Here is a 27989-nt window from a genome sequence, read left to right as displayed (position 1 = left end):
GGCAGCACCAAACTGTAAATAAATACTATTTATTGAAAATATTGCATGTAGTCAATCTAAAACAAAGACTTGTTTTCCTGTATTAACAACATAAAGCGAGGTTGACCCCTCAGACTTCAGCCCTCATCGTAGTTGGAATGAAAATCAAGTACAAGTCTGCTTCTGCTTTCCTTCTGAGGTCCGATCAATTAGTTGATAATTACCTGTAATGTCTGGAAATGCTAGCGTTTGTTTAAGCATGCATACTTTAAAAATTCCATAAAAAGAAAAAAGTTCATTGCACTCTGCTGAGCCTCATGATTACACTGAACAAAAAAAAAAGAAGAAATAAAACATTACTAGTCCTCGACATGTGGGATTGCATGACTTCGCGCTGGCGTGTCCCACACACTGACAATACCTTGGTCCAAAGGGTTGTACGCAGCGACACCAGTGGTGAAAGTAAGTCAGTGAAAGCAGAAAGACGGGTTTAGAGAACAAACATATTATTAAAAAAGAACTGGCACTAAACATATTCATTTACTTTAAATGCATGTGAGAGGGACGTTTTCTTAATTAATCCATAATCTGTGTCTATCTGCAGCTTAGTTTGCAGGTCTATTGCAAAATGCATGCAAGCAATGATGCATTTACATGTACAAATATAGCACTAGTTTGCACTTTTCTGTGAAAATTCAGCTTTTTTATGGATTATAATGTATCTCAGCATTGCTGTAGTGCACAAAAATTGAAAGACTATAAAGATGAATAAGCTAATACTTCTTGAATCTAAATGTCATTTGCATGATTGCATGAATTGAGAGCTAAAAGCATGCATCAGGAGTCTGCTATTATTCCATGATTCTTTGAGATTGGCTTTGCTCTTGAAAATGACTACATTTATTTTAATCATGTAGACAGAAATGCCCTTAAAATTCATGAGCCTCCTGCTGCTTTTCCTATTTTTGTTTATATTTTTATTTATATATATTTATTTATGTTGAATTCATATCAAATGTGCTGAAACTGTCACTTCCTCACACTTGGCTTGCCAGGATTGTCGCATCTTCATGAAATGCTCTTGACAACAAGTCTGACTTAAAAACTAAAGTTTAGTGCGACTTGTCGGCCAGTTGTTAGCCCTTTAATTGGCTCCGAGTTTACTTTCACCACTGAGTGCGACTGACAGCATGGCTTGTGTTTGAGTCAGAAAAACATAAATGGCACAAAGAAGGATCGAACAGTATTTCCTATGATTCGGAATTCTTTGCATTGCAAGTCAAATGGAGCTCCCTGTGAAATAAGTAGCCGACAGATTTTTTTTTCTTTTAAACGCCAGCTCGACCCCTGACCGGACACTCTCCACCAGCCGTCGGTCGAACACTCGGAGGAGGAGGAGTGGTTCGGGGGTTTTCTGCCTCATCAGACCCCAAGTTTGTTGGCTTGTGTCAGCACCACCTTAAGTACAGGCATGAAGGCCGACGTCTCGCTGAAGTTGCTGTTGCTCACTATGTGGGTGTGGATGTTGAGGCCCTCAGTGTAGGACCGGGCCTCTATACTCCTGGCGATGTTGTGAAGTCCTCCTACAATGGCAGGAGACAGCTGTGGAGAAGAACAGCAGAGTTCTGTCAGAGTAATGCCTTTGTACAGTCAGTGTGCTGAAAAGACTCCAACAAAACAACACCGCACCACTATGAACCGCTACTACTAACTAAATTAAACACAGTAGGTCCTCGGTTTACGACATCGTCGACCTACGGCGTTTCATAGCTGTCACCATCTCCGATAAATTTATTAAGGAAGTCTTGTTCCGTCAATCCGACGTACAGCGTTTGCAACATTAAACCAAATTTCACGCGGGAACTAGATGGCGAGCGGAGCGTACAAATACGTCGTCACGCGGTGAGGAAGACGGTTTTGTTTACGTTTGCCAGTTGTCCGCCACGTACGTCACAGTATGTGAGTTTCGACTTATGGTGAACAAAGGAACGGAAGACCCCCTGTTCTTGAAACCAATTTGATTACACAGCAAAAACTGAACCAATGAAATGAACGTAATTCAACATCAACTTTTTATTTGGAAAAACTTTGGATGTGGCTTTTAAGTTATAAAAAAAAAATGCTACTCTTACGTAAAACAATCAACTTTTTATGGTGGCATTAGCATTTCTACTGCAGTGTTCACCTGCCTGATAAATGAAAAAAGAAGGCAGATAATAAATAACCTCACTGTAAACATGAAAAAATACGTACATAACACAAATAAGTGGAATGGTGTTTTCAAACAAACACAGTCTTCAACAGCAGAAAATACGTACCGCCGTGTTTTTCAGAATTTCGTCGTCGACTTAAAACTTAAGTTGAAGCTCTGGTGAGAGCCGTAGCCTCCTAAGACCTGAGCTTTGGTTGGGCTGCATTTTAGATTTCTTCTCATTATTTGGGATAAGAAATAACCAATAAATATAATATTCAGACAACATGTATTATATTTTATTATATTTCCATTATATTATTATTATGAACAATACGCTCTTTTTGGAAAAAAAAAGTCCCCGTATGTGGACACCAGGTCTCAGGAGATTAAACCAAACCGTGGGAACAGCTGACTATCTGTTCATGACTCAACCTAAACAACCACACGCAGAATGTACACACACATTCACACACTGATGTGACATGCAAGGCGCTAACCACGACCCATCAGGAGCAATTAGGGGTTCGGTATTTTGCTCAGGGACACCTCAATATGCCGAGGATCGAACCGGCAACCTTCCACTTACAAGACGGCCACTCTACCCACTGAACCAGTTCATTTGATTCTTGTAGGAGACCCATAGTTGATCCCACTAATGGTGCCAAAACCAAGCTGGATACTCACCGTCTGCTCCCTCAGTTTGTCGTAGAGTGCTTCCAAGCGTTTGTTGGCGTCGTCAAGCTTCCTCTTAGTTTGCTGTGAAAAGAAAAAACGATACACGTTCACCCGCCTGCTTCACAGAGATTAACTGCAGGGTTGTTCTCGTCACACACAGACTCACAGGGTCGGTAGCTACAGCCAAGCACTTCTGGATGAGTCCCTCAAATGTGGTCTTCAGGACCAGGTGCTCATCAGGGATCGGCTTCTTCGTGATCTTCTCAGCGGGGATCGACTGCAGAGGCTGAAATGGGGAGAGGGATGCCACAAATTCTTCAAATCACTTTTGTAAAATCCTGAAAACAAGCAGCTACATTTTTCATTTAAGTTTTAGTACATAAAAAATGGCAGAACTATAGCTTCTTTAGAACTGTGTACCTGGATCACATCTCCAATCGGAGCTCCTGGTGCTCCCTCTGTACTGGTCTTGGGCATCGCAGGGTTCATAGGTGGAGGGGAGAGCTGCTGCTGCATGCCTGAGTAGGGGACCTGGGCACCGTGGGGGCCCTGGACCATGGCCTGAGGGGCCCCTGAGGACACTGGCTGGGCCTGAGGATCGCCACCCAGAGGAGCCATGATGGGAGCAGTGATGGGGGCAAGAGGGGTGTAGTTCTGTGGAGTCTGCTGCATTAAGACAAGCATATTTTGTAGAGATATCAAGAACCCCCATCCGCTCTGAATATTTTAATATTTAGTATCTGCTACACTTTTAAGTATTGCAGATCAGCTGCAGTACCTGGTTGTGCCACCAAGTGGAGCCTATTTCTGTTTAATGCTGCAGCTACTAGAGTAGACAGCCAGATAATGGGGGTATAGCTAGTAAAGGGGCACCATGGCAAAGACTTCTGCAAGGCTTAATGACCTCTGGCCAGCACATGTTTAATAATTCAATCCAGGATCAATTAGCACATCAGTCTTTAATCCCAGTGGTATTTGTAGCTGCTGCTCTCACAGCCTGTTTTAAGAGCCTGTGCCACCAGCTACATCAGCACCGCCAACAAAAAGTGTGCTGAATTTATATAATAAACCACTCGTCAATTACTGATTGATATTTCAGTGAAGATTAAGTAAATTATTACAATTTAGAGCACACCTGTGACAGTGGATGTAAACAAAGGATCAGGCTTCTCTCTGATACTGATCAGCTAAAATCTAAGTTTCAGGCTGTGGATGTAACTAATGTTTTGTTTACAAGGAGATCAGAGAGTTCCAGGATTTGTCCATGGTGCATGTCACAGTCACGTGTGTGATAACGTGCAAGCAGTAAGTAAATGTCATGAGTCTGGACCTTTGTTGAATGTGCTTTATTGACCACTGGTAGGTGTTCATTTGCAATTCCTCCATGGACCTCAATTAACCAAACACCGTTTAAAACTGCAAGTCAAACTACAACCGATCAGGTAGAAATGTGGCAACGTTCTAAAATTATTAGTGGCTTTAGAGTCAGAGTGCAGTTTCATACTTTAGTGAGCAGACTTACCTTCTTCTTTGGTGCTCGGGTCAGAGCTGGGGGGTCATTCCAGCCGTTCTGAGGTCCTACAGAGAAAACCAAATATCATCAGTCAGCTTAACATTCCTCACAAACACTTTACTTTAAATTGCCCTACTCCGCATCTCCTAATATTTTTTACATCACTACTAAATTGTAACACGTTATGATGAAGTTGTAAGCAGCTCCTAATGCGTTCTGTTTATTAATGTGCTTTCCCATGAACCCTTATAATGTATTATTATAAATCTGTCTACTATAATGTCATTTACTATGTGTTTTTACAACAGTTTCCACTGATGGCTGCTCAAAGTAGGAGAATATATACTTCGAACCCCTTATTAAATTATTACATGCTGATAAATTTAGCTTAGAACATTTAGATTAAATATGAAATTATTTTATAAGACAATAACTAAGAATAAAATGTAGCTCTATGCAGAAATAAAGACATTCAAGTGCTTATAACTGTACAGAATGTCAACAAATAGAATTTACATTTTTATACAACATATTATACATCCATGTTTAACTAATACATTCAAAAATACTTATAATGGCTTACAACCACATTATACTGTGTTACAATTCATTTATTAAATACTTATATAGCAGCTCGTAAATGCGGAACAGCGGCACAGATAAAGTAAAGTGTTAAAACTTTGATTTGCTACTTTTATTATGTTGTGTTTTGTAATTTTGATTAACTATTGTGGAATTTAGCACTTTAAAGACCAATATAATCTTGATTGTAACTTCAAGGTGGTATCGAATATCAACAAAAAAGCCGTGCAAATTTCTTTTTCAGATGAATGATTGTAGCAAGCCACAATTAAAACCCTGATTTCAATCTCTTATTTGCAGTCAGGTAATGAATGACTAAACTCTGTGCAGCTGTTTAAGATCTGCAAACACGATTACATGGATGTCGACCTTCAAATCTCTGATTCAAACTTTTAGCATTTCAGTCTCTTCCAAATCTATCTGCTTTCACCCAAATTATAACAAACTGCTTCCCGTTATGTTTGGGCACAATTTAAAGCTACGTGATTATCAAATCAATCTATTTATATATACACACTACTGTTCAAAAGTTTGGAGTCATCCAGGCAATTTAATGTTTTTCATGAAAATTTACACTTTTATTCATGTGCTAACATAATTGTACAAGCGTTTTCTAATCATCAATTAGCCTTTCAACACCATTAGCTAACACAATGTAGCATTAGAAGACAGGAGTGATGGTTGCTGGAAATGTTCCTCTGTACCTCTATGGAGATATTCTATTAAAAATAGGCTGTTCAGAATAGTCATTTACCACATTATCAATGTGGAGATTGTATTTCTGATTAATTTAATGTTATGTTCATAAAAAAAAAAAACTACTCTTATTTAAGAAAAGGACATTTCTAAGAGACCCCAAACTTCTGAATGGTAGTGTATGACCCTAATGAGGTTTATAAATAATGGATGGATGGAAAGACAAACTTACTAAACCCTGTTAGTGCGCGTGAACAGAGATAATTGGAGTGTCTGCTATGGGACAAGCTGAGTGAGTTTGTGAGGACAGTGACAGTGAGGATGATCAGAGCCATGCAGACCTGTTCTCTGAGAGGCGGGGATCAGCCCGGGGTCGGGATCGAGCTGTGTACCTGAGACTCCGCTCGGTGGAGGAGGAGGCATGTACGACACAGGAGATCCTGGACCGCCATGCTGGAAAGACGCTCCGGAGGCCGGAGGAGCGGAAAAGGAAGAGGAGACGGGAAAGAAGAGAGGGTGGGAGGCAGGAGGGGAAGACGGGCATTGGCTGATGGGAGCCTGTCCAGGATACAGAGGAGGCATCGGCTGAGACGGGACAGGTTGAGTGTACTGAGAGAGGAAACCAGGGGGGTGAGGAGGGGAGGAAGGCTCTGCAGGAGGAGGAGGAGGAGGAGCAGCAGAGGAGGAGTACTGAAGAGGCTGATAGATAGGCGCCCCCCCAGCTCCAGGTGGGTACTGGTTGACCTGGGGGTAGGCTGGGAGTCACACAGGATGTTCTGTTAGTGAAAAACTGCTGCTTGGTACAACAGTTACTTCATGCAGCAGGACAGCTACAGTACAGTGCATGCTAAAGTGCTAATAAAGGCTACAAAAAACTCAACAGGCAAAGAATAAACATGCTAAACATACTCTGTTAGTGACTAACATTAAGGAAAACAGCACAGAAGAGATCAGATGTTACAAAGTCAAACATTATCAGTTAGAAATGTTTGACTGAGTTTTAAAGAGGAAACTTGGACTTCTTGCTGGTGATACAAGGCATCTGTCATTACAGCCCTGTCTCTTATAAATGAGACAAGCTTCATTATCACATCACTGACACAAATGAGTGAGTGATCAGCCCGCAGAATGGCATAAAAAAATTAAAATAACAGCTAAAAACTCCCTCAGTATGGTACAAAAAATTGACTGCATACAAACGGAATTTCTACAAGCGCCTGAAACTTTCCTTTCTTTATCGTTGTTTTCTAGTTGAAAGTTGAATCTTCCTGTCAGCGATGTGCAGAAATTGTTAAAACACTCACGCTGGTACTGATGGGAGTACATGTATGCAGGAGTGGAGGAGGCCGGAAGAGGTGCAGCGGTGCCGGAGGCTGGCATCCCGAACATGGAGTTCAAAGGCTCTACCTGTAGAAACAGAAAAAACAAATCAGCTTCCAAGATACAAAACAGAAACCAGTCCGCTGATAGTTGTGCCTGTGCTCGACAACAGAAGCGTGTTTTCTGATTGCAAGAGCTTGGAAACAGAGGTTTTAAATTTGTTTTCGCATGTGAAAGTAACGTGATGACTGCTGCATGCATTCAGATTTAAAGTGTGATGAGTGAGCGATGGAGTCGTGCAATAAATCACATTAATAATGAGGACGCAGGAGAAGCAAAGGAAAGACTTAATGAGGACAGTAAATGCATCGTGGCCTCAGGAATCAACAGGTGGTGGAGTGGCGATGGCTGGCTTTAGGGGAAGGCATTACTAGGGACAAAGCACAGCTGTCATAGCGAAGGTTGGGATATCAAGCATCGCCGATCAATCAGAACAGTTTCTCGCTGTGAGGTGTGTGTGTGTGTGGAGGCTGGATGGGCGGTCAGTATACCTGCTGGTCTTGAAGAGGAGGAGGAGGGACATTGGGGAGGGCTGTGGGAGTTTGGTTACTCCAGGAGGTGACAGTGGAGGCAGCCCTCACCTGAAGCACACAGAGACACACGGCACATAGCAATGATGGCCGCAGCATGGGAGGGAGGGGGACACCAAACAACACCACAACAACAACAACAACACCACAATGTATGAGCATCAGGCCAGAGGACACAAAAGAGGACTTTAAAGGAGCCAAGGTTCAAATTACAAGAACAAAAACATCCTGAAAAAAATGTTCAGACACAGTAAATAAAGCACTTTGGTCCCAGACTCTGGTTTCATTAAGTCCCTCCTGCAACAAGCACATTTAACAGCTTGTCATTTAAACCCTGGCTGGAATGGAAATTCGGTCGATGAAACGACTACAACACAACAGCAGTGAGCAATTCACCAGATGGTTAGTTAGTGTGGAGATGTTAGGTTATAGGGAAGGAGTAGGAAAGAGATAAGTCTGCCCTCAGGTCTAATAAATCCCAAATTTAACTATGTGCAAATACCGACATGGGATGGACGCACAAAACACCGACAGTTAAGATTTTACAAAACCCTCTGAGCCCAAAATCCTTGAAAGGCATGTTGTCTTACAAAATGCCCAAAAAGTGCACAAATCATCAGAGCCAGAAACCGTGAAAACAGAAAGAGTCGTCAGATTTGTGACTTTCTGACAGTCCTTAAGCTAATCGTGGGTGATATGTCAAAATTTAAGTTGTGATGTTTCATTAAAATCACCTTATTCTCTTCTATGTCTCACATAAAATTTTGCTGAAAATAAACCATTTGCTTCAAACAGATTGTGTAAAAACCTTTCAAATCTGCGCTCAGCCATCACAAAAATTCAGGGACACTTTGGCTCAACTGCAGGCTGTGTTTACACAAAGCAGACAGGAGACAAGTTCACTTCTAGCTGTGGTTGTGCTGCTTCCATAGAGACAGATCCATGGATCGCAGTGAAAATGAGTCCACAGTGAGAAAAATGTGACAGCAGCACATAAAATGCCTACTTGGGGTTCAGAGGGTTAGGATGAAGTACTTGGTCTTCTAATCATTTCTCTCTATTTGTATGTGTGTTTGTGAATGCTGGGTCGGATTTTTGTGTGATCTATGTGTCTGTGTGAAAAATCCCTCCATGTAAATAATAAAACTTTGAAGTTATACAAGTAAATGTAATAAGGAAGATTTCTGCTGTACTCTACACAAACTTCAAGGCATCTGGCTTCAGGTTTCACATCGATTGAGGCTTGTGAGAAACTTTATCTCAAAATGAAAAACAGTGGAAAACTAAAACCCATGAACTCTGTTGTGTGGTACAGCGGTAAATCAGTGAAACATACTGGTTGGTAATACTGCGGCTGCGCAGGAGCGGAGGCAGGCGTAGGCATCGGCATCGGAGCTGCTGGGGGAGGCTGAGGCACCATGGCGGGCTGGATCTGGGTGTATGGATGGTGGGGCAGGGCTGAGCCGGGCCGAGGCTGAGGGGCAGGCTGCTGAGTTGGAGCTCTCTGGGTTTGTGCTGGAGCTGCCGCCTGCTGCCCCAGAGCCCGACTGAGGCGGTCACGAAGCTGCTGTATGGCAACCTGGATGGACCAAACGAGACTTCTGTTAGCTGGTGTGTCCCTAAATCACTTCAGTCAGCTGTGTGACAGCATTGTGTTGCACTGAGTTTAAAGTGAACACTACATACATGCTTACTTGCACTAACTTTCACTGGCTGCATCATGCTGGTAAAATAAGAGAGAGAGAGATGCTACTTACTGATATAATGCTACAATAGATGGTTTAAATTATAAAAGAAAAAACTACTGCAGTGAACTAGCCAGAATAAGATACAAGTGGTGCCCATTGTCTCATTAATAATTAAACAACAATTTATTGATTGCTTCTGCTGTATTTCAATTCAAATTGGGACTTTTTAATACCCTAGAAAGGCTTTCCTCAATTAAACTGAATCAGTGTTTTTTTGTTGTTTTTTTTACAACTTTTTAAGACCTGCTGTTACAATGTCTTAACATGAAGAGCTTTCAAAAGCAGAGCAGGAGGCAGAGCATTCAGTTATCAGCTCCTCTGCTCTAGAAACACCTCCCAGTTTGATTTCAGGAGGAAGACACCCTCTCTACTTTTACTTTCCTTTTTCAATAAAGCTTATAGTTAGTGCTGCCTCAGGATGACCATAACCTTCCTTTGCTGCCAGTATAGACTGCTGGAGGAAATCCCGTGATGCACTGAGCACCTCTTATCTCCCCTTTCTCTCAGTATACATTTATATACCACCACTATGCTACACTAACTTTGTGCTTTCTCCCTCCCATGGTTTGTGTTTTGTCATCTCTTCATGTATCTCTGGATCTGGAGCTAATAAGGAATGGGTACATTTTAAGGTACACACTTGGTTGGTGTTGTCGGGCAGGTAGGTGATGGCAGTGGACAGACTGCCCTGTGAGGCCAGCAGGCCGGCGTACTGGCTCATCTTCTCAGCCAGCAGGATGCCGATTGCAGCAGGACCGGAGCGCTGAGTCTGCTCTACCGCACGCCTCAACACCACCACCTTCTCCACCAGGTCCTGAGGGAAGAAATTGGGATTGTAGTTTTTACTTAACCAGCAGACAAAGAGCATTCATTTGTAGTCACACTTCTATGATTGTAATGTCCACTGTCTGCTCTCTATTTTGTTTTAAATAAGATATCAGGCTCTTTAGCTGTTACCACTCCTTTACATTCACCAGCCAGTTGCTAACTGTGTCTGTTTGCTTTTGGATGTTGGACAGGTTAGCTGTAAAGGCTAGAAAGCTCAGTGCTGCTCTTTGAAACTGGCTGATATTTTCTGTGTTTAATTAAAGTGATCTGACCCAGTGTTAATACAAAAAATATTGAGTAGTACAACCTTTAAAGTGACTATAATCAATATTTTTATGATGAGAAAAGTAAAAAATGACGAAGCGTCACACCAAATCCATCCCTTTATGATGAGTTTCAGCTTAATGTTTAGTTGTCTAGCTCCCACCTGCACTATTTTGCTTCACCCTCTCTAATTAAAAAAAACTTTAATAACTCAGTGTGCACTACCTACTCAGCACCAGACAGCAAATGGACACAGTTAGTAACTAGCTGGTGATCATAGTCAGACATTTCGATGAGGACTTGGTAGAGCTCAAAAACAGAGCTAAAGCTACAAGCACTAATGATCAGGCTCTTGCACCTTTGGGCATATCAGGGTGCTGATGGGATGCTGGCTGAAGCAACTGCACACTTTTCAACCATCACTCAGTGCAGAAACAAATACATATTAATGTCCTCTCAGTGGACACAATGTACTACAAGTTTCATATCAGTTTTTGTGTGCACCGTGTGACACCAGAGAACATGAGGCAAACATGCATAATGTTAGCCTAGCTTAGCTAGACTGTATTCCCGTTATAAGGGATATACGGGAATACGGTCTAGCCCTCCTCCATTGACACATTTTGACAGGTTTTCAAGCTCCGAGCAGATCAGACCGAACCAATCAGAGCACCAGAGGCGGGAGTTAACGATGCGACCGCAACAGAGCGAGGTTTCTCTCGTGCACTTTCCTCTGTTTTGCACGGGCTGAATTTGTCCTTAAAACCTCAACAAGAAGCAGCTCTTAAAGCTTTTCTTTTTAAAAAGGATGTATTTTTAATTCCAGCAGGCTGTACGATAGAATGTGTAATGCTGCCCTCCACTGTTGAAAGGGAGAGCTTAGATTTTCCTCAGGACCCCTGTACGGCGAAGGAAGCTGTTAAAACTACAAAACATCATGGCGGAAAGGCAATTGTTAGGTCGCTTAGTGATTGCGTCACACATGTGTTACGCTGATTGGCTCTCTCCAATTCAAGCGGTGATCGGTAGTCCCGCCTCTGGGCTAGATTTGGTTCAATGGAGCAGTTCCAGACTGACTTTATGTGTATTTTTAATACACAATATAAAGGCTGTCTGGTCCCCAGGCAAGCATAATGCTGCTGTATGCTATGTAGAACACAGGGAGTAAACTTAAAGTTAATGAAAAGATGTCACATAAGTCTGACTTCTGACTTGGGGTAAAAGTCTAACAGACTTTTTTTTTGTACATCCAGATGTGACATATGTATCTCCCTAATTTGGTACATGTGCAAGAAACCTAAAGTGAAACCCTAAAAAAAAATTAAAAAATTTCACCACATCTGAGGGAAAGTTGTATGATTTTTTTGGAGCACCTTTAGCCCCTCGAAAATATGATTTGTTTGCAATGATAATAATAACAACAACAGCAATAACAAGACAAGCACTCAGAGTGTCCAGTAGTATGCCAAGGCTGCTCAGTCGTTGTGTAATTTCCAACAGACAAGTCCTGGTAAGTCCACAGCGGTCGATTTGTAGTAGGATCGCAATCATGTGATCGTCAGTAGCCAGCGGATGTAGTGTTCACTTGTTGTCATAGTTACAGTGACGCCGTGCTGCTGTATCATCTCACAATGATACAGAAATCTTTAACAAATCTGTGGATCTGGACTATAAGCAGCATCACTGCCAAAATCTAATCAGTTGGTCCTTGTATTGTTTTTGACCTTCCCTGAAAATTTAATCCAAACCTGTTAGTCTGTTTTTGAGTAATGTTGCTGACAGACAGACAGACGCTGATCGTCACATAACTCTAATAATAACAATAGTAGTAATAATAATAATAATAATAATTATACCTTCTTAATGCTGTTTAAGATGCAGAACTAGAATGAATGTGTCTGCATACTATACACTGTACAGACCTGCAGAGAGAGAGGATACTGTCCGCCCTGTGCTCTGGTCCAGCAAGACACGAGTTTCTCCACGTTGCCAGCACAGATGTAACACAGACAGGCCTGGGACTGCAGCTGAGCGTCTTCTGCTGCCTCCAGTCTGTCGCCAAGAAGGTCTAACAAACACAAGGTCAGTTAGAGAGCTGAGGGGAAACATGATTTAAACAAAGAGAAAACCTTGATATAACTATACAGCTTACCACAGAGGGAAGAGAACTCCTCCGGCTGAGCGTAGGTCATGACGGCGGCCAGCGCCTCCTTCCAGTTCTGCAGGTCACACGTCTTCAGGATGTCGTGCCAGTCCTTCATCACCACTGCACTGATCAGCTGCAGGACAAACACACAGTCACGTTATTGATAACACAACCTTCATTTAAAAAAAACAAACGCCGAAATTCTACTAGTGGTTACCTTGGTAATCTTGCTGTGAGTTTTTGTAAAATACTTCTTCTGGGTTTTCTCTAAGAGTTCGGCCCCTCCAGCAATAGCCAGGATGATGCTGTCCGCCATCCGGTTGTCATGGAGACAGAGCTCCACAGCTCCCTCAAAGTCTCCAGTCAACAGAGCCTGTGTGATCAGCCCGTCCACATCTAACAGAGAAATAAGAAATATCTGACACTAAAACCTAACAAAGGGATGATTCTCAGGCATATTCTGAGCAGCAGATCTAAGGAACATCAGAGGAGACAGTGTACGGCATAAGCACTGCATTCAGATCTGACTTAGTTGTGTCTTTGCTTTTCGCTTTCTCCTTGTCCTGCTGAATGTCCAAAGCTACGATCAATGGGTCAAATCACTCAGGAGAACAATGTTTCATTCCCAGCACCCTCTGTAATGCTCATCCTGTCTGAATGGAGTTTAACCTCATGAGGCGCTGACGGAGCTGCTACCTTGACTGATGCTGAGATTGACTCCTCCTGCAGGGGTTGGAACTGGAGGTGGGATCTCAGCCGGAGCTGGTGTCTCTGCAGGACTGGACTCTTCCTCTACTGCTGCTGCCGATACTGTCATCTCCTGACACAAGAGAAACATCACATGATGCTTTATGTTTGCTCTTCTCCATCCTCCATGTGTTGCAGGATACTCACCGACTGACAGAATCTTAAAATTAGCAAGTCACTAATATAAGAAGTCTACTCACCTTCATAAGTGAAGACAATAATATTGCATGTTTGAAATAGTCAAAGCAGTGATTTTGACAGTGTTATCTTACAGAAATGCAAAATAATTGTGTGACTCTCACAAAGCAAACTGTTTTACTGTTGTCTCATTGTAATTTTAATGTTGCACTGCATGGCTGATCCTGTTTCTTTATTAATTATATAAATGTTCAATTCAGGCCAGCTTCAGTCGATGCTGACTATGAGGAAGAGGATCAGCAAAATAATTTGGTTAGCTGATGGGCTGATCTTCAAGTCAGGACATTTAAAGCTACTTGGGTTGAAGTAAAAAACGTAGGAATGGAATTACACCCACAAGGCATCGGTATCTGGATGCCTGACTTCTCATTGATTAAATGTGGCTCTGACAGTGTTAATGTTGGTTCTAACACTGGTGCAGTTACCAGAAATACATCAAACAAGCAGCTACTTGAACACTCCCAAATACCAACAGTGCATGTTCACTCCCACACAGTCCTGACAACAGGTCTAATCAACCAGAATGATCAGCATCACCTTTATGAGTTATGAAGGGATGTTAAAAGTAGACGAGCACAGTAGTAATTCTGAAGTTCTACCTCCTCCAAGGGGATCTCTTCCTCCTCCACCTCCTCCTCCTTCTCCTCAGTCTCCTCCTCTGGGAGAACCTGGTGAGCAGTTGCCTCTGGCTCACCGCTGGGAGCATCTTCTGGATCTGCTGCTGGTGCTGCTGGATCCTCAGCCTCTGGCTCTGGAGTGGAATTCAGTTCAAGTGTGGCTGCTGGCTGCAGGTTTGCAGCGGCGATCATGTCGAACGCTGCCTCTGGAGTATCTGCAGGCGGCATAACGTTGAGGTCTGGTAAAAGCTGCACGTTGAGTGGAGCAGGCACGTCCTCCTGAAAAAAAGGGAAGATGGAGATTCAGAGTCAGGCAGATATTTTGGTTATTTGAACAAGGATTGGATTTGTGCGCCTTAATCAGACAGTGTGAGCTCATCTCTATCCATTAGCCAGTCCAGGCATATTTTAAAACCAGTCAGCAGGGTTGAAAGGCATGTGATTGTGTGTTTTTTTTTTAAATCATCAACATGGCACCATTTATCAGAGCCAGAAATTGTAAAAATAGAAAGAAGTGTTCGATTATCAACTTTCTGACGGTCCTTGAACCAATCATGTATGATGTATAGCTCCATCCGTAAAAAAGAAGACCAAATCCAAGTTTGAAATTTCCACACCATCACATCACAATCAATCTTTTTCTACAAGTGTCATTTAAAAAACTGCCAAAAATAATCTTTTTGTACCGTATCCTGCAAAGTACCAAACATTCAGTGCTTTTTGGTGCAACCATGAAACCATTAGCAACAGTCATGGGAAGAAAGTGCAGAGACTGTTGGACTCAGCAGCAGACATTTCTCAAACAAAGCAGATAGGAGACATGTTTGGACACAAAGAGCTAGAGAAAGATAAAACATATTGCATATAGTATAGTATGGTACTAGTAACATGGCTCAGAAAGGATATACAGTGCAGCTAGTTTGTAGAACTTTACATTTAGTGTCTCTGCATTGTTAAACAGTACCAGCTCTTAGCTGAGCTGTTTGGCTACAACTTCACTGTTTTGTTTCACTCTCATCGCTCTCATAATGCTGTTTCAGTTGCAGAAGGCAGTCGTTTTCATAGAAAAAGCTCTGAAAAGCAAATGTACACTAATTGCTCAGCAACAACCAGCAGGCAGCTACAGGACTAGCTTGGAAATACACCGGAACATACTGCAGCTGAAGATCCAGATATGCCCCTCAGGAGGGGGAAAAAGACTACGAATATTGAGCAAAAACAGAGCAAAAAAGACTATGAATATTGGGGCTTACACTCATCAGGTGTACAGAAATACATCTTTAAATATAGGATAACGTCATTTCATAACTGCTGGATGTGTAGATAAGTTTAGGTAAGAAGGTAGTGACCTGTCTGTGGTTCTGCTGCCGCCTAAGGCGTCAACAAACAGGTTGTTGCAGGTTTCAGACCAATATCGTTTAAAAGAACCTCTTCTAATTGGCCAAAATATGATACAAACATAGGCTAAAATAGCCCACAAGAACTTTCATACACAATGTGTGATAATAAATTACCGCTGTTTATTACAACATGCAGTGATTTTGCATGTGCTACTGTGGTTTTTTTGGCCTTTCCAATCCAAAAAACATTAAGAAATAAAACAAAATCAGGCAGTGTTTAAAAATTCACAACAGTTGGCTGGAATCCTTCAGATTGCACTTTACTGTACTCTCCATTTGTTCCTGCTTACTGTGCTGTTCACATTCACTCCCTGGCAGAACAACAAACTGACCGACTAATGTTGGCAGTAATTAGAGCTACAGTTCTTGGCTGAAACAAACTGTGTGCCTCTGTCTTAACGTTGCGCAATAAGGAAGTGTTGCAAGCATCGTAAAGCAGCCGTATCTCAGCGCTGTAAATTCTACTTCGCTATTTGAAACCGCTCACAGGACGCTGGAAATAATCTTTGAAGACTTGTGATTTGGCTGTAAGAATTCCTGAATCTGCTGTGATCCATTTGACTTTCTACTGCTTCCTGTACATGTGGATGGCGTTTTTGAACTGCTCCCTCTCTGGGGTGTAAATGTACTTTTTGGCTACACACCTGTTTGCATTTAAACAGGAGCTTTACTCAAGTGTTAAATCCAAACTGAATGCCGATTCCTGGGTTTTTTGTCTTTGGCGCTTTCCAAACAATGGTTGCCACTCAGACCTCTGGTTTTATTAATTTGCCACCTTAATTGGAATAAAGAGCCAATCCTCAGCAGTTGTTACTCAGAGATAAGGGTTTCTTTTATATATTTGTTAACTATATTTATAAAAGTGTTGATTAAAATATGAACTGTAGCCTTCTAAATCAGGCACACCTAACATTTCACATCACTTCATGGTAAAAATGCTTAAGGACCTCGTTAAAACTATTCAACTGAAGAATTGAACTTGTGAAACTCATGTGACGGTTCGCCAATGAGAGCACGTCTCGCTCTGATGCTTCTTTCAACACAGGAGGCATGAAATAAAATCAAGTGCACTGCAAATCACTGCATTGCTCCCTGTGTGCTTCAGGGTAGACTTTAAAATTATTTGAACAGTTTTTAAATGTATTAATGGTCTTGGGCCTTCATATTTATCTGATCTACTTTTACCTTATGAACCCTCACGGACCCTCAGGTCCTCTGGCACTGGCCTTTTGATAATTCCTGAGGTGAATACAGTGACACATGGCGAGGCAGCTTTTCAACATTATGGCCCTCGCCTGTGGAACAGCCTGCCAGAGGACCTGAGGGCTGTAGAGAACGTAGAGACTTTTAAATGCAGGCTCAAGACTCACCTTTTTAAACTGGCTTTTACATAATGCTTTTATTTTATCTTAATGCCTTGATTTATACTGTTTATTCCCTGGTTTTGCTTTTATTTCTATATTTATTTTATTATTTTGTATACTATATTATTATTTCACTATTTTAGTATTTATTTTACTATCTATTTTACCATTTATTTTACTATTTATTTACTATTTTACTATTCTTTATCTTTTAGTAGCTATTTTATTCTTCAATTTTTAGTTTTTACGTGTTATTTTTAACACGCCTATTTTAGATTCCAGTGTTTCCTCAGTGGGGAGTCGTCTGCATCTGGGGCTTTGGCAGGGCCTAGGCCTAATGGCCCTGGAGCTAGGTGGCCTGTTGGCCCTGATGGGGCCTGCTGCTGCCCCGGGTGCAGGCGACTCTCATTGATGGTGTTTCCTCTTTCTGGTGCTTCTGCTCTCAGCCAATACACACTATTATTTCTTTTACAATAGTGTGCGTGTGCGTGTGTGTCTGACTGTCTGCGTGTGTATGTCTGTGTGTTCTTAGGAAGTATGCTGTGGGGCAGGGTTTGGGAGGGATGTGGGCCATTGTCTTTTTATTGTTTTTTATTGTTTGTTTTTAAATTGTTAAGCACTTTGTGCTACTTTTGTATGAAAAGTGCTATACAAATAAACTCTGATTGATTGATTGATTTCTAAAATAAATGCAGCATAGCTACAAAACTCCAAAAAAAGGAGCAAGTTGTCAGCTTCCTCATGGCTCCTAAGTTGTGCCAAGGAGCAAGGAGCTTTTTGTTTTTTACAGCATCTTTGAATATTTGAATGAGACATGTAGAATAATGTGATTATGATGAATAGCACAAATGTAAGCATATTTTAGACTACTTATTCTTCATGTCACACAACACATTGTCATTGCTGGACAGTCGTCAAGCTGATGGCTTTTTTTGTTTGCACAGTGTCTTGGCTCTCATCAACAGTCTGATTCTGACAACTTTGTAAAAAGACAACATGCCTTTCAAACCAGCTTTAGATGGTTATTTGGTATGCATCATAGCTACTGGTTGGTGGATTTGGTTTATTTTGGAGAGAGTCAGTCTACCTGTTCCCCTATTGTGTCTGGTCTTGATGCAACACTCAGCGTACAATCTCCCTTACATTATATTACTCAATTAATATTTAATAGACAGAGATGAGAGTAGGATCAATTTTCTCAGTGAACTATATTTTTCAAAAAAGCTGAACTACGAGTCAGCTAAGATAGCCACCACCCCCCACCCCCCCACCGCAACCCAAGTGAGGATAAAGCGGTGTATAGAGGATGGATGGATGGATGAACTATTGCTTTGAACAATCTTACCTTTAAAGGCTCTGCAGGTTTTTCCTCTAGTGCTGCAGAAATCTGAAAACAGATAGCCACAATTATCACAAGATGCACTAAAATGAAACACTTAACAGGATTATTATTAGTATATTAGAGTACATGTGTTATATCATACAGTCACCTTTAAGGCAAGTTCCTCTTTGTTGTACCCCAGAAGTTCCAGGTACTTGCTGCGGATATCGCTTTCAAAATTAGCCTGAAAACACAAACGGTCATATCAACAACTGGAAGGATGACAGCGTTGTTTTTTGAAAACGGCACATTTCCAGGTTTTTCTGCAGAAGACTGTTGCTGGATTTCATACCTTGAGGAAAGACCAAACAGTCTTTTCAAACTCATTTTCGGCCACATCGATCTTTTCCTGGCAGAAGTCCACGAAGCTGCCTGAACTCAGAGTGGCCTGCAGCTGATCGGAGCGCTTCAGAAAGGCTGTTTCTGTAACAACCTGGCTGACGTGCACAACGTGTGAAGTGGGCTGCTGAGGCTGCTGAGGGTTCGGCTTTGTGTTCTCCAAAGACACCAGCTTCCCACCAAACTAGAAGCGAGCAAAGTCAAAAGATTCGAAATATTTTAGGTGCTAAAAAAACACCCTGCCTTCCTATAAACCTGAGCTATAGGAACTGGGACTCACGGCGAATGAGGCTCCCACGGGTCTGCGAATCCACTTGGGCGGCTTCTTCAGAGGGTTGACTGTCGCTGGAGGGGCAGGAGCCTGGGGCAGCTGCAGTGGAGGCAGCGTTTGTCCGGTTCCGAAGGGATCCATGTTTCCAAATGAGTTGCTGATCTGTAATACAGACACCCAGAGCAAGGTTACACACAAACATGGACAGAGGTAGGAGAATACAACAGACATGTATCTGTTTGCTTGTAAATGCCCAACAGCATCAAACAGTCACACAATATTTGATGAATTATTAAGAAGGAAGGGCCTATGCTGCAAAATATACCAGAAAAATCACCAGTATAATATAAAAAAGGGATGATTGTGCTATTACCAGGTTCCACGCAGCATTTTCAGACGTGTTTAAAGTAAATATTTTCACTCAGAATATTGTTTTTTGGCTTGTCCTTCCTTTAACCCTCCTGTCATCCTGCAAGTCAAAATTGACCCCTTTAAAAGCTTGAAAATGTGGAAAAAAATACATTTCCTCAGTGAAACTTCTGATGTCCACATTTTCAGGAAATTTCTGAACATTTTTGATTTTTTTTCTGAATGTTGTTAAAGAAAATATCAGATGTTTCACTGATATATATGTAACCATTTTAGATATTTTTAGGATTTTTTTTGAAGATTTTACTCATTTTTTGGAAAATATTCACAAGAATTTTCTTGTCAAATTTGGGTTTTTTTAAAAAAATGTTTTAAATAAAACTTTAAAGGGAAACTTTTAAGGAATTATTGGAATCTCCTTCTTGAAGGTTTTGCAAATTTTTGGATTTTTCTCAGACAAGGAAACAATATTTTTTGGTGCCCATAAATGAAGACTACAGGAGGGTTAAAGCTAGACTTCCTCCTAATCGCACTTCTGTTTTGCACTTTTACCTGGTCAGCATGTCTCTGGCTCTGTGCCTGGTTGCTGCCTCCCATGATGGAATAGATGTCGATGTGTCCGTCGAAACCTGCGACCGACAGCACCGCGGGGTTTCTGGGGCACCACTGGATGTCAAAGCACCACTGGCTGCTGGTGGGCAACTCGTACAGAACCTGGAGAGTCACACCGATGATCAAAAGACCTCATAAGAACATCACAAAGTCTTCTTCATTGTAGTACACCTGGAATAACCTATATGGACACCTTTTACCTCTCCTGTGTTTGGATTCCAGCACAGAATCCTGCTGTCCTTGCCACAGCTCAGAAGCAGCTCCGGGTCAGCCAAGCTCCAGGCGATGGCCAGGACACCGCTGGATGCAAAAAACAGTATAATTATTTGACAACATCAAATTGTAAGCCAACAAACGTGTAAGGATAAAACCGATCATGCTCTGTAGTTTTCTTATTGTAAACAAATTCCATTAAAAACATCAAAACCAACAACATGTCTTTCAGTACTTTGATTTCTCCAGTCTTTTAGTGGCTATTGGTTACTATCGTAGACATAAGTCTCTAGAAATATCACAAATATATATTAGATTTTTTTTGGAATCGGTGGTTAAACAGCTTCCTCAAACAGCAAACTTGGCAAACCAGTGTATTTTGGCGGACTATTTTCAGCAGCTGATTAGTCCACATTTGGTTCTATAGTGAAAATTTCTGGCAGAAGGACATTGTATGTGGGACTGACTCAAACAAAAACTAAGGCAGCCATGTTCATTGTAATAAAGGCATATGTATGAACAATGGGGCTCTATAGACAGATTTTATAAGACATATCAGGCTCTGGCTACACAGATGAGTTAGAAAAATATGTTCATTGGTTGTTTATTTTATATAAACATTTTGTACCAGATGTGTAAAACAATAAAAAAAGAAGCAATGACTGTATGAACTGTAACCACACAAAAATTCATTGACTTTTCGGCTGAGCAGAGAATCAACCAGAGAGATTGAGAGGAAAATAAGACAGACTAATGGATAAAATTAATATGGCAAGGTTCAACAGCATCATACAGAGAAGCAAGATGTCAGAAAATTGCTGGAAGATACATTCAGCATGGTGAAATAGTTCTCTAGAGTAGTGCATAGTATGAAAAGCACACAGTTTGAAAAGGCTGCAAAAATGTTAACAAGCGTATTTACCGTGTGTGATGCTCTAAAATCTTGAGAGGAGAGGTAGCAAAACGTAAGTCCCACATCTGGATGACGGGCATCCGGTCGTCCTCGGAGGCCAAGACCAGCTGAGTGGCCACCTCTGGGTTCCAAGCCAGCCCAGAGCAGTGCATCTAAAAACGAAAGCATCCTCATTAAAATACACCGGTGCCAAGGGACTGTAAGAAAATGTAGCTGCTGTGCTGTGATACCATACAGCATGCGTTCACTTTACTGACAACGTACCCGGTTGCTGTGGTCGCTAACTTTGATAATGAGGTCATTCTTGCGAAGGTCCCACACTGAGGCTCGGCCACTCGGGCTGGCTGATGCCAGGATGTGCTGGACCTGTCTGTTCCACGCCACACAGCTGATGTCCTCCAGAGGCTTTAAGACAAAAGCATCAACTTTTCAATTTATAACCTACATTAAGGTGATCTAAACTGTGAAAAACCGTTATTTACACACATGAGCTGATAAATTTGTGCCCAATTGGCTGACACAACAATGCACGCTTTTAAACTACACATCAGGTTGATCAGATATTATGGTGACATCTCATAAAATAACTCATTCAATCAATAAATTGCTGAAATCACATTTTCTCTGAGTGTAGCATCCAAATCAGAGGAGGTGAAACTTTTCTGATCAAGGCATAATATGTTACAAAATAATATTATAAATGCCATAAAATCTTATTCCTGAGACATGATGGCTTGTTGGGTACAGACCCCAGCAGAAACCACATCATCTTTTTTTGTCAGTGAAAAAGAAAAAAAAAAGGTGACTCATACTGGAATATCTGCCAATAATAACTTGCATTGTATTTTTTTTGTATATCACTCAAAAGACAGTTTGACACTTAATCCCTAAACTTTATTTTTTAATTTATTTGAATTTAATTTAAAAAAAAAGCTTACTATCATAGAGGAAAGAAACCAGAACATATTCACATTTAAGGAGCTGCAAACACAGAATTTAGAGAGGTTTTAATTAAAAGTATTTTTAAATTGATTAAGCGATTCATTTAAAGAGTTAACGACTAATTGATCAAACCTTGCTACAAATTCATTGACTCCAGGTACATCACTGTGATTATTTATTACTGCAAAAAGTGATTTAATTGTTCATTTTAATCAGCTTTCAGTTTTAAAATTTATTGGACCTGCAGTCTGCTGTTAGTTTCTTTTTAAAAAATTTTAAATGTCTAGTTTAGTCCAAACATCTTCAGTTTACGGTTACAGAGGAAAGGAAGCAGAAAATATTCACCTTTAAGGAGCTAAAGTCACAGAATTTAGACTGTTTTATCTTTATTAAAACTATTCTCAAACTACGAGAAACATAATTTACTCAGGATGATCAAAAATATTCTGAGTTGCAAGAGCAAGGGGGATTTTTAAGTAGACCTCTAAGAAGAGAAACAATGCACGGGGGCTGTAGGTTTTATCGTCAGCATCAGACTTTATTTTATGCTTAATTATTTTCCTGTTACTTGTAAAGTGTCTTTGAGTGCCCAGAAAAGCGCTACACAAATAAAATGCATTATCATTATTATTATTATTTAAGAAAATTTAAATGAGTAAATGAGACGTACAAACTATAGTAGAAACTGATGACAAAATGCTTTTAATGGAGAAAGAAGTACCTGTGTTTTAGGTCCTGGCGTCATTGGAGAACCAAAGCTATTCATATCCCAGATATAGATTTCAGACTCATTCCCACCTGATGCCACCAGGTTTGTCTGCAGAAAAAGAGGGAAAAACACACAATGAAGAGCTGCATTTGGTTTGAACTAAACTGTAGATACAACGTTAAAGAGCACATTGCATTTTGGGGGTTGATTAAAATGTGTTTACATGCTCTAATGGTAAAAAAAAAAGCACATCGTTCTCATACTGTACATCACTGCAGCACCATTTCTCTGCTCCTGTCCCAAACACTCTATTTTAGCCAGCCGTCTCTTTAAGGCCCGCCTCCTAAAAGTACAATCTGTTCTGATTGGTCAGCTGGCCCATCAAAAGTGAGGTAATGTCGGTTATGTAATGCAACCCTAGATGCATGAATATAGGGACATACAACTAGCAGAAGCAGCTCTAGTGAGGAAGCGGTGTTGGTCTGAGAGGCAGCTACTCAGACTTAATTTGATGGTGAATCAAACCAGCTGCAGGTCAGGCATCATGCTAATGTTCAACATGGTGACAAAGACCAGTAACAGAAGAAAAGGCTGGACTTCAAACAGGGCTTTTCAGGCAGATAAGGAATAGATTTTTCCGTGTTCTCTCTTTAGCCTTTTTCATGCACAAAATCCAAAAGTGTAAAACACGGTGAAGCACAAAATGCAAAATGTGTGTACTGTAATGATATTCAACTAAACAATTTCTGTGTTTTCAACAAAACAAAACATTAGAATAGGTTAATCCGGGCTTTTTTTGCTTTCCTAGGGTCATCCTCGAGTAAAGATTTTCAACTCGCTGGACTGATGGACTGTGAGGGACTGTGGTCCACTGTGGTCCAAGATACACCTTTACATGCTGTAGTACGTGCATAATGTAGCATAATTCATGACTGTTTCGGTATGTTTAAGTATCATTACTGATGCTATTTCACATCCACATGGTGATCCAAGTGGGTACATTAGCAGATCTTTTACAGGTATCAAAAAGCAGCTACGGAACACACTGAAGGAAAGAGAATAACATGGATAAAATGTGCTCTGTAAGTATACAGAGTGAAATGCATCATACCTGGAATGGGTTGACGTCCAGAGCTCTCACTGGTCCCGTGTGCCTGTCACTCTCAGCGATGATCACGTCACTCTCTCCAGCAATGATCTTCGCAGGGTCGTAGAGGATGACGTTGCCGTTCTCACCTCCTGCGATAAGGACGCCAGACGGGTGGCCCTGGGCGTCCATACCGTACGGACCCCACACGAGTTTGTGGTATCTGTGTGGAGAGATGAGAATCTGTGTGAGATGAACATCAGAATGAAAGAAGAAAAAGCCAGCAGCGTTAGTGTAGCGGTGAGCTCTTTCTACCTGTGAGTGGAGGTGAAGCTGCCGCATGATTTCATGTCTAGAGACGGCTCGGCCAAATCCAGTTCGAAAAATTCCAGGGAGGCATTGGTGCTGAAGGAGGCATCCAGCTGCTGGGCTGATGTTCCTACACGAACAGAGCACAGGAACCTTTGGCATAGAGCTGCAGTCGCACTCAATCAAATAGTCAATCAGTAGAAATGTGCAAGAACAATCAAAGTATGGTATTTTTCAGACAACCAGCTGATCAACGTTTATGGTAAACATTAGGATCTTGGGGTCAAAATTTTGAATAACACAAAACCTTTAACATTTAACGCAAAACAATGTTGAAACGCGTTTGAAAATGCCTGTTGACGTATATTACTGCTACAACCAGATAGAGCTGTAGGCGGGGCATTGCTCAGCTCCACAGAGAGGTGACTACAGATAGAGAGACGTCTGCATCAGAACTACATTTTAAAAGTAATTCAAGTTTCACATTGGGAATCAGTGTAAAAGAAACAGCTGGAAATAACAGACTAAAATCACCCTACATGTATTCTTATTCACATATACTGCATTTCAAAACATACTCTTCATACATTTTGTACAATCACCACAGAATATATCTTAAAAGGTGCCCATCTGCGTTATAGTCCATTCTGATTTTAGAAAACAGGTGTAAAACCGAAGAAATCTCGTATCTAAACTAAGTGCAGCATTTTTTTTCTGTGATGCGACGTGCATGCTCTATGCATCTGATTAGTTTAAGTAGCTGTATAAAAGGCTAGAATGCTTGACAAAAATTATACAATGTGCTGTCTAAACCACAAATAGCAGCTGTAGCCGGCGGTGCTCGCTACATGCTCATACCTGTTGCCAGGTAGATGGGGTGGTGCTGTGCAGGACTCCAGCTCTGGATGGCTGTGCGGTTGATCTCTTTAAGTTTCATCCTGGAGAAATAAAGGCATATGCTTAACAATCATACAGCAATCACAACATAGTATATAAAATAAACCATAGTTTTACTTTGCTTTTTTTTTGTCTCCTTAAAGAATCACCAGAGACGACAGAGCATTTGGTGCATTTCAGGTCTGACAGGCATCAAACAGAGCTTATACCGCTTGTTTTCCCATTTAATGAACAGCTGTAATGGCTCTGTAAAGATCCCTAGACAATGTGAACGCAATCTACGCAATGTAATTATGTAGCTGGAAATTTTCTATTTGGGTTTTCTTGCTAAGCCACGGTGGCAGAGCAGTTTCACAAAGAGGATACTCTTACAATTTGTCAATATGATTTTAAAAAGCACTTTAACAGAGAAAAAGAATTAAATTTATTCAATGGATATTTCAATGCAATTATAAATAGCAGGAACAAATACAGCCACTAACAACCTTTTTTTTAAAAATAGGAGTTGTCAGTTGTCAGTGTATTATCACAGATACACTTAGCTCAAATCCTAGCTTTATGAGTTTTGAAATGTTAAGTTTTTGTAAGTGATGTGCTGCACGATCATCTTAAAGGCAGCAGTGTGTGGCGCTGCTCAGTTGAATGGCTTTAGATTACAGTGCTGGCTAGCATGTGGTGACCAAATCATACAGTTTGCAGGTCACATATAATAGCATGGAGACAGTATTTTCTTTCTTTGTTGCCATGCATGTATATGCAGACTAACATTTATGGCTACCATTGTCGTACCTCTGCTATCTATGAACTGGTACTGAAATGAACCTCACAGTGAGACAAGTGCTCAACCTTGCCTGTTATGACAGATTTATTGTTGCTATATATACAAATAAGCATGTTCAGTGGCTGACTGTCTGCAACAAAACTGGTCAGGAAGCAAGTTAGGCAGCTCTTTAACCCAAAAACACTGACAAAGTAAGCAAAACACACAATAAAAATGACTTATTGTTCGGATGTCTATGATTATGTCAACAGCAAAGAGAATCTGGCTAATCTGAGACTGACTAGTTAGGTATCGCACAGTGATAGCTGTATGAGGCAGGTTTATACACATGTAATTACGGTTTAAGTAACACTTTTACTCCCTAGTCATACTACTGCTCTGATAAATAGGGCAGAACAATATGCAAAAAAACATCATTGCAATTTTTTTTGACAACTATTGCAATATGAGTCAAAATTTTACTAAAAAAAAGATGCATGGGGTAAATTTAACACAGTGTCATGACAAAGTTTGAGCAACTTTGACTCTATTGTCTGCAACACTCAGTAGCACATGTAGCAGAGTACATATCACAGCTGTGCAGATAGTGGTGCGGAGTTAAGGAGTAACTTTGCATTTTCTTACTTCCTAAAATCAACATGGCACTAAAAATCCACTGTTGATTGGACTGTAGTACATAAATGCTCAAACTGGGTGTTTGTTTTGTACTAAAACACTGACAGTTTAAAAAGTAGGACTCAGACTCAGTCAGATAGAGCACAGTGCTAACTAACAGAGGCAGGTTATACACAAGTAATCCCACTTTTACTCCCCATTAATCCCACCACTGCTATAGAGTTAAACAATAAGCAAAACAAATCATCGTCATTATGTTGACAGATATTGGGATAACAATGTATCACAATTGTAGCAGGAATGTCCTGCTGCACTCTGCAACAAACTAGCATGTTTCCTTACATCCGTAGAGAATTATCTGTAGGCCACTGCATCTCTGTACCACCACAATGCTTCGTGCTTTGTAATAGCAGGATGTGATACGTTTGAGCTTTAGGAAAAAAAATGCAGGTGCAACAATTTTAATATTGCACTTGGCCATATTGTAATAACATTTGAATTAACTGGTAAACCCTTAAGTATAGAAACACATGGCAGTGTAATGCATATCATTCAACAACACATCTATTTAATTGCAAACATTACATTGTATTAGTTTCTGCTATGTGTATCTTGACTTGGAAAGGGGTGAATCTGTCTTTCAAAAGCAGCAGGCGGCAGACTAGTCACGATATTAACTGAATGAGGGAGGTTTAATTACGGTTTTACTCTCACTTCTACTCCCATTAGAGGTAACTACACCGGTTACTGAGTGACAGGCAAAGGCCTGCTGTGACTGCCACCAAATATCCTGCACTTTAGAGCTGTGTTGGACATTATAAATGTGGCATGTAGGTCTAAAGAAATTGTACTTCTTGTAGTCTTTGGTTAACATTAGCAAACAAAAGTACAAGCTAGCAGCAAGCTAACAGCTGATGGACCTTTTAAAGCTACACGGGCATGCTAACAATGAGTCCCAGCAGTGATAAACACGACTGTCACTTACTGTGCATGCTTACTGGGACATAGTACTGCTTGTTCTAGTAAGAATACACAGGGGTGTTGTGTTTAGTAGCCTGCTAGCTGCCTCTGCATTGAATAAAATAGAGGGGCGACAGTTAGACCCACACAAGGATCTTATTACTTCACTAAGCCGCCTTACCTTCTCTTCTTCGCTGCTCTTCACATGAACGCACACATAAAACAGGCCACGAACAAAAACAACCTCCGCCCGCTCAGGTTCCCCTTTCGGTTCTGCTCACGGATTTAACGGCTGTAACAACAGCAGGAGAGGCTACCGGGTCCCGGCAAGACAGATTTCCACGTCTCCACTGGTCTCCATCAACGTGGCACTAAGCAACAGCCTGCTCCTCCCACGAAGAAGAAGAAGAACGGCTTCCGGGGGACGACCCCCTCCTGCATGCTAGCATGCTAACGACGCTTACTATGACTGCTTTTTTTTCTTACATTGTAATTAAAACTGTTCGGCAAAATGCATGTACATGGAACATTGGACATATTATTTTTGTTTATATTTTAATCTTAATAAAAAGCAAATATTATTCAAAACAATACATAAGTAAAATAATAGTATGAAAGTTAATTTTACAATACCCACAGTAAAAGCACTCATTACGCAGAATGGCCCACGTGCAAATTATACAGTGAGCTCAACCTTGTGCAATATCACTTAAATTATTAATAATTAAAG

General features: G+C 41.0%; 1 protein-coding gene across 4 annotated transcripts; it reads right to left on the bottom strand.

Moving 5' to 3' along the window:
- Window positions 1–13: 13 nt before the first annotated feature.
- On the bottom strand, window positions 14–27666 carry sec31a (SEC31 homolog A, COPII coat complex component). 4 transcript variants are annotated; one of them, XM_022198332.2, is made up of 28 exons: window positions 27441–27666; window positions 24865–24944; window positions 24013–24136; window positions 23722–23920; window positions 22623–22718; window positions 21224–21364; window positions 20969–21111; window positions 20034–20133; window positions 19774–19935; window positions 18862–19014; window positions 18535–18765; window positions 18352–18426; window positions 18207–18248; window positions 14080–14376; window positions 13232–13355; window positions 12753–12931; window positions 12542–12668; window positions 12312–12457; window positions 9938–10111; window positions 8886–9128; window positions 7511–7600; window positions 6944–7046; window positions 5981–6394; window positions 4371–4426; window positions 3269–3514; window positions 3015–3134; window positions 2858–2929; window positions 14–1581 (listed from the first exon to the last, which is right to left on the bottom strand). In XM_022198332.2, exons 2-28 carry the CDS (start codon window positions 24941–24943, stop codon window positions 1402–1404), a joined length of 4116 nt encoding a protein of 1371 aa, XP_022054024.2. In that variant the 5' UTR covers window position 24944; window positions 27441–27666; the 3' UTR covers window positions 14–1401. The 4 variants fall into 4 exon arrangements, with proteins under 4 accessions (XP_022054024.2, XP_022054025.2, XP_022054027.2 ...); XM_022198333.2 differs by having other exon boundaries at window positions 6032–6394; window positions 27441–27665; XM_022198335.2 differs by lacking the exon at window positions 5981–6394.
- Between the last annotated feature and the right edge of the window lie 323 nt (window positions 27667–27989).

This window comes from Acanthochromis polyacanthus, chromosome 18 (genome assembly GCF_021347895.1).
Source record: "Acanthochromis polyacanthus isolate Apoly-LR-REF ecotype Palm Island chromosome 18, KAUST_Apoly_ChrSc, whole genome shotgun sequence".
NCBI classification, from domain to species: Eukaryota; Metazoa; Chordata; class Actinopteri; family Pomacentridae; genus Acanthochromis; species Acanthochromis polyacanthus.
Note: the sequence above shows the minus strand (reverse complement) of the source record. Positions and strands in the feature narration are given on the sequence as shown.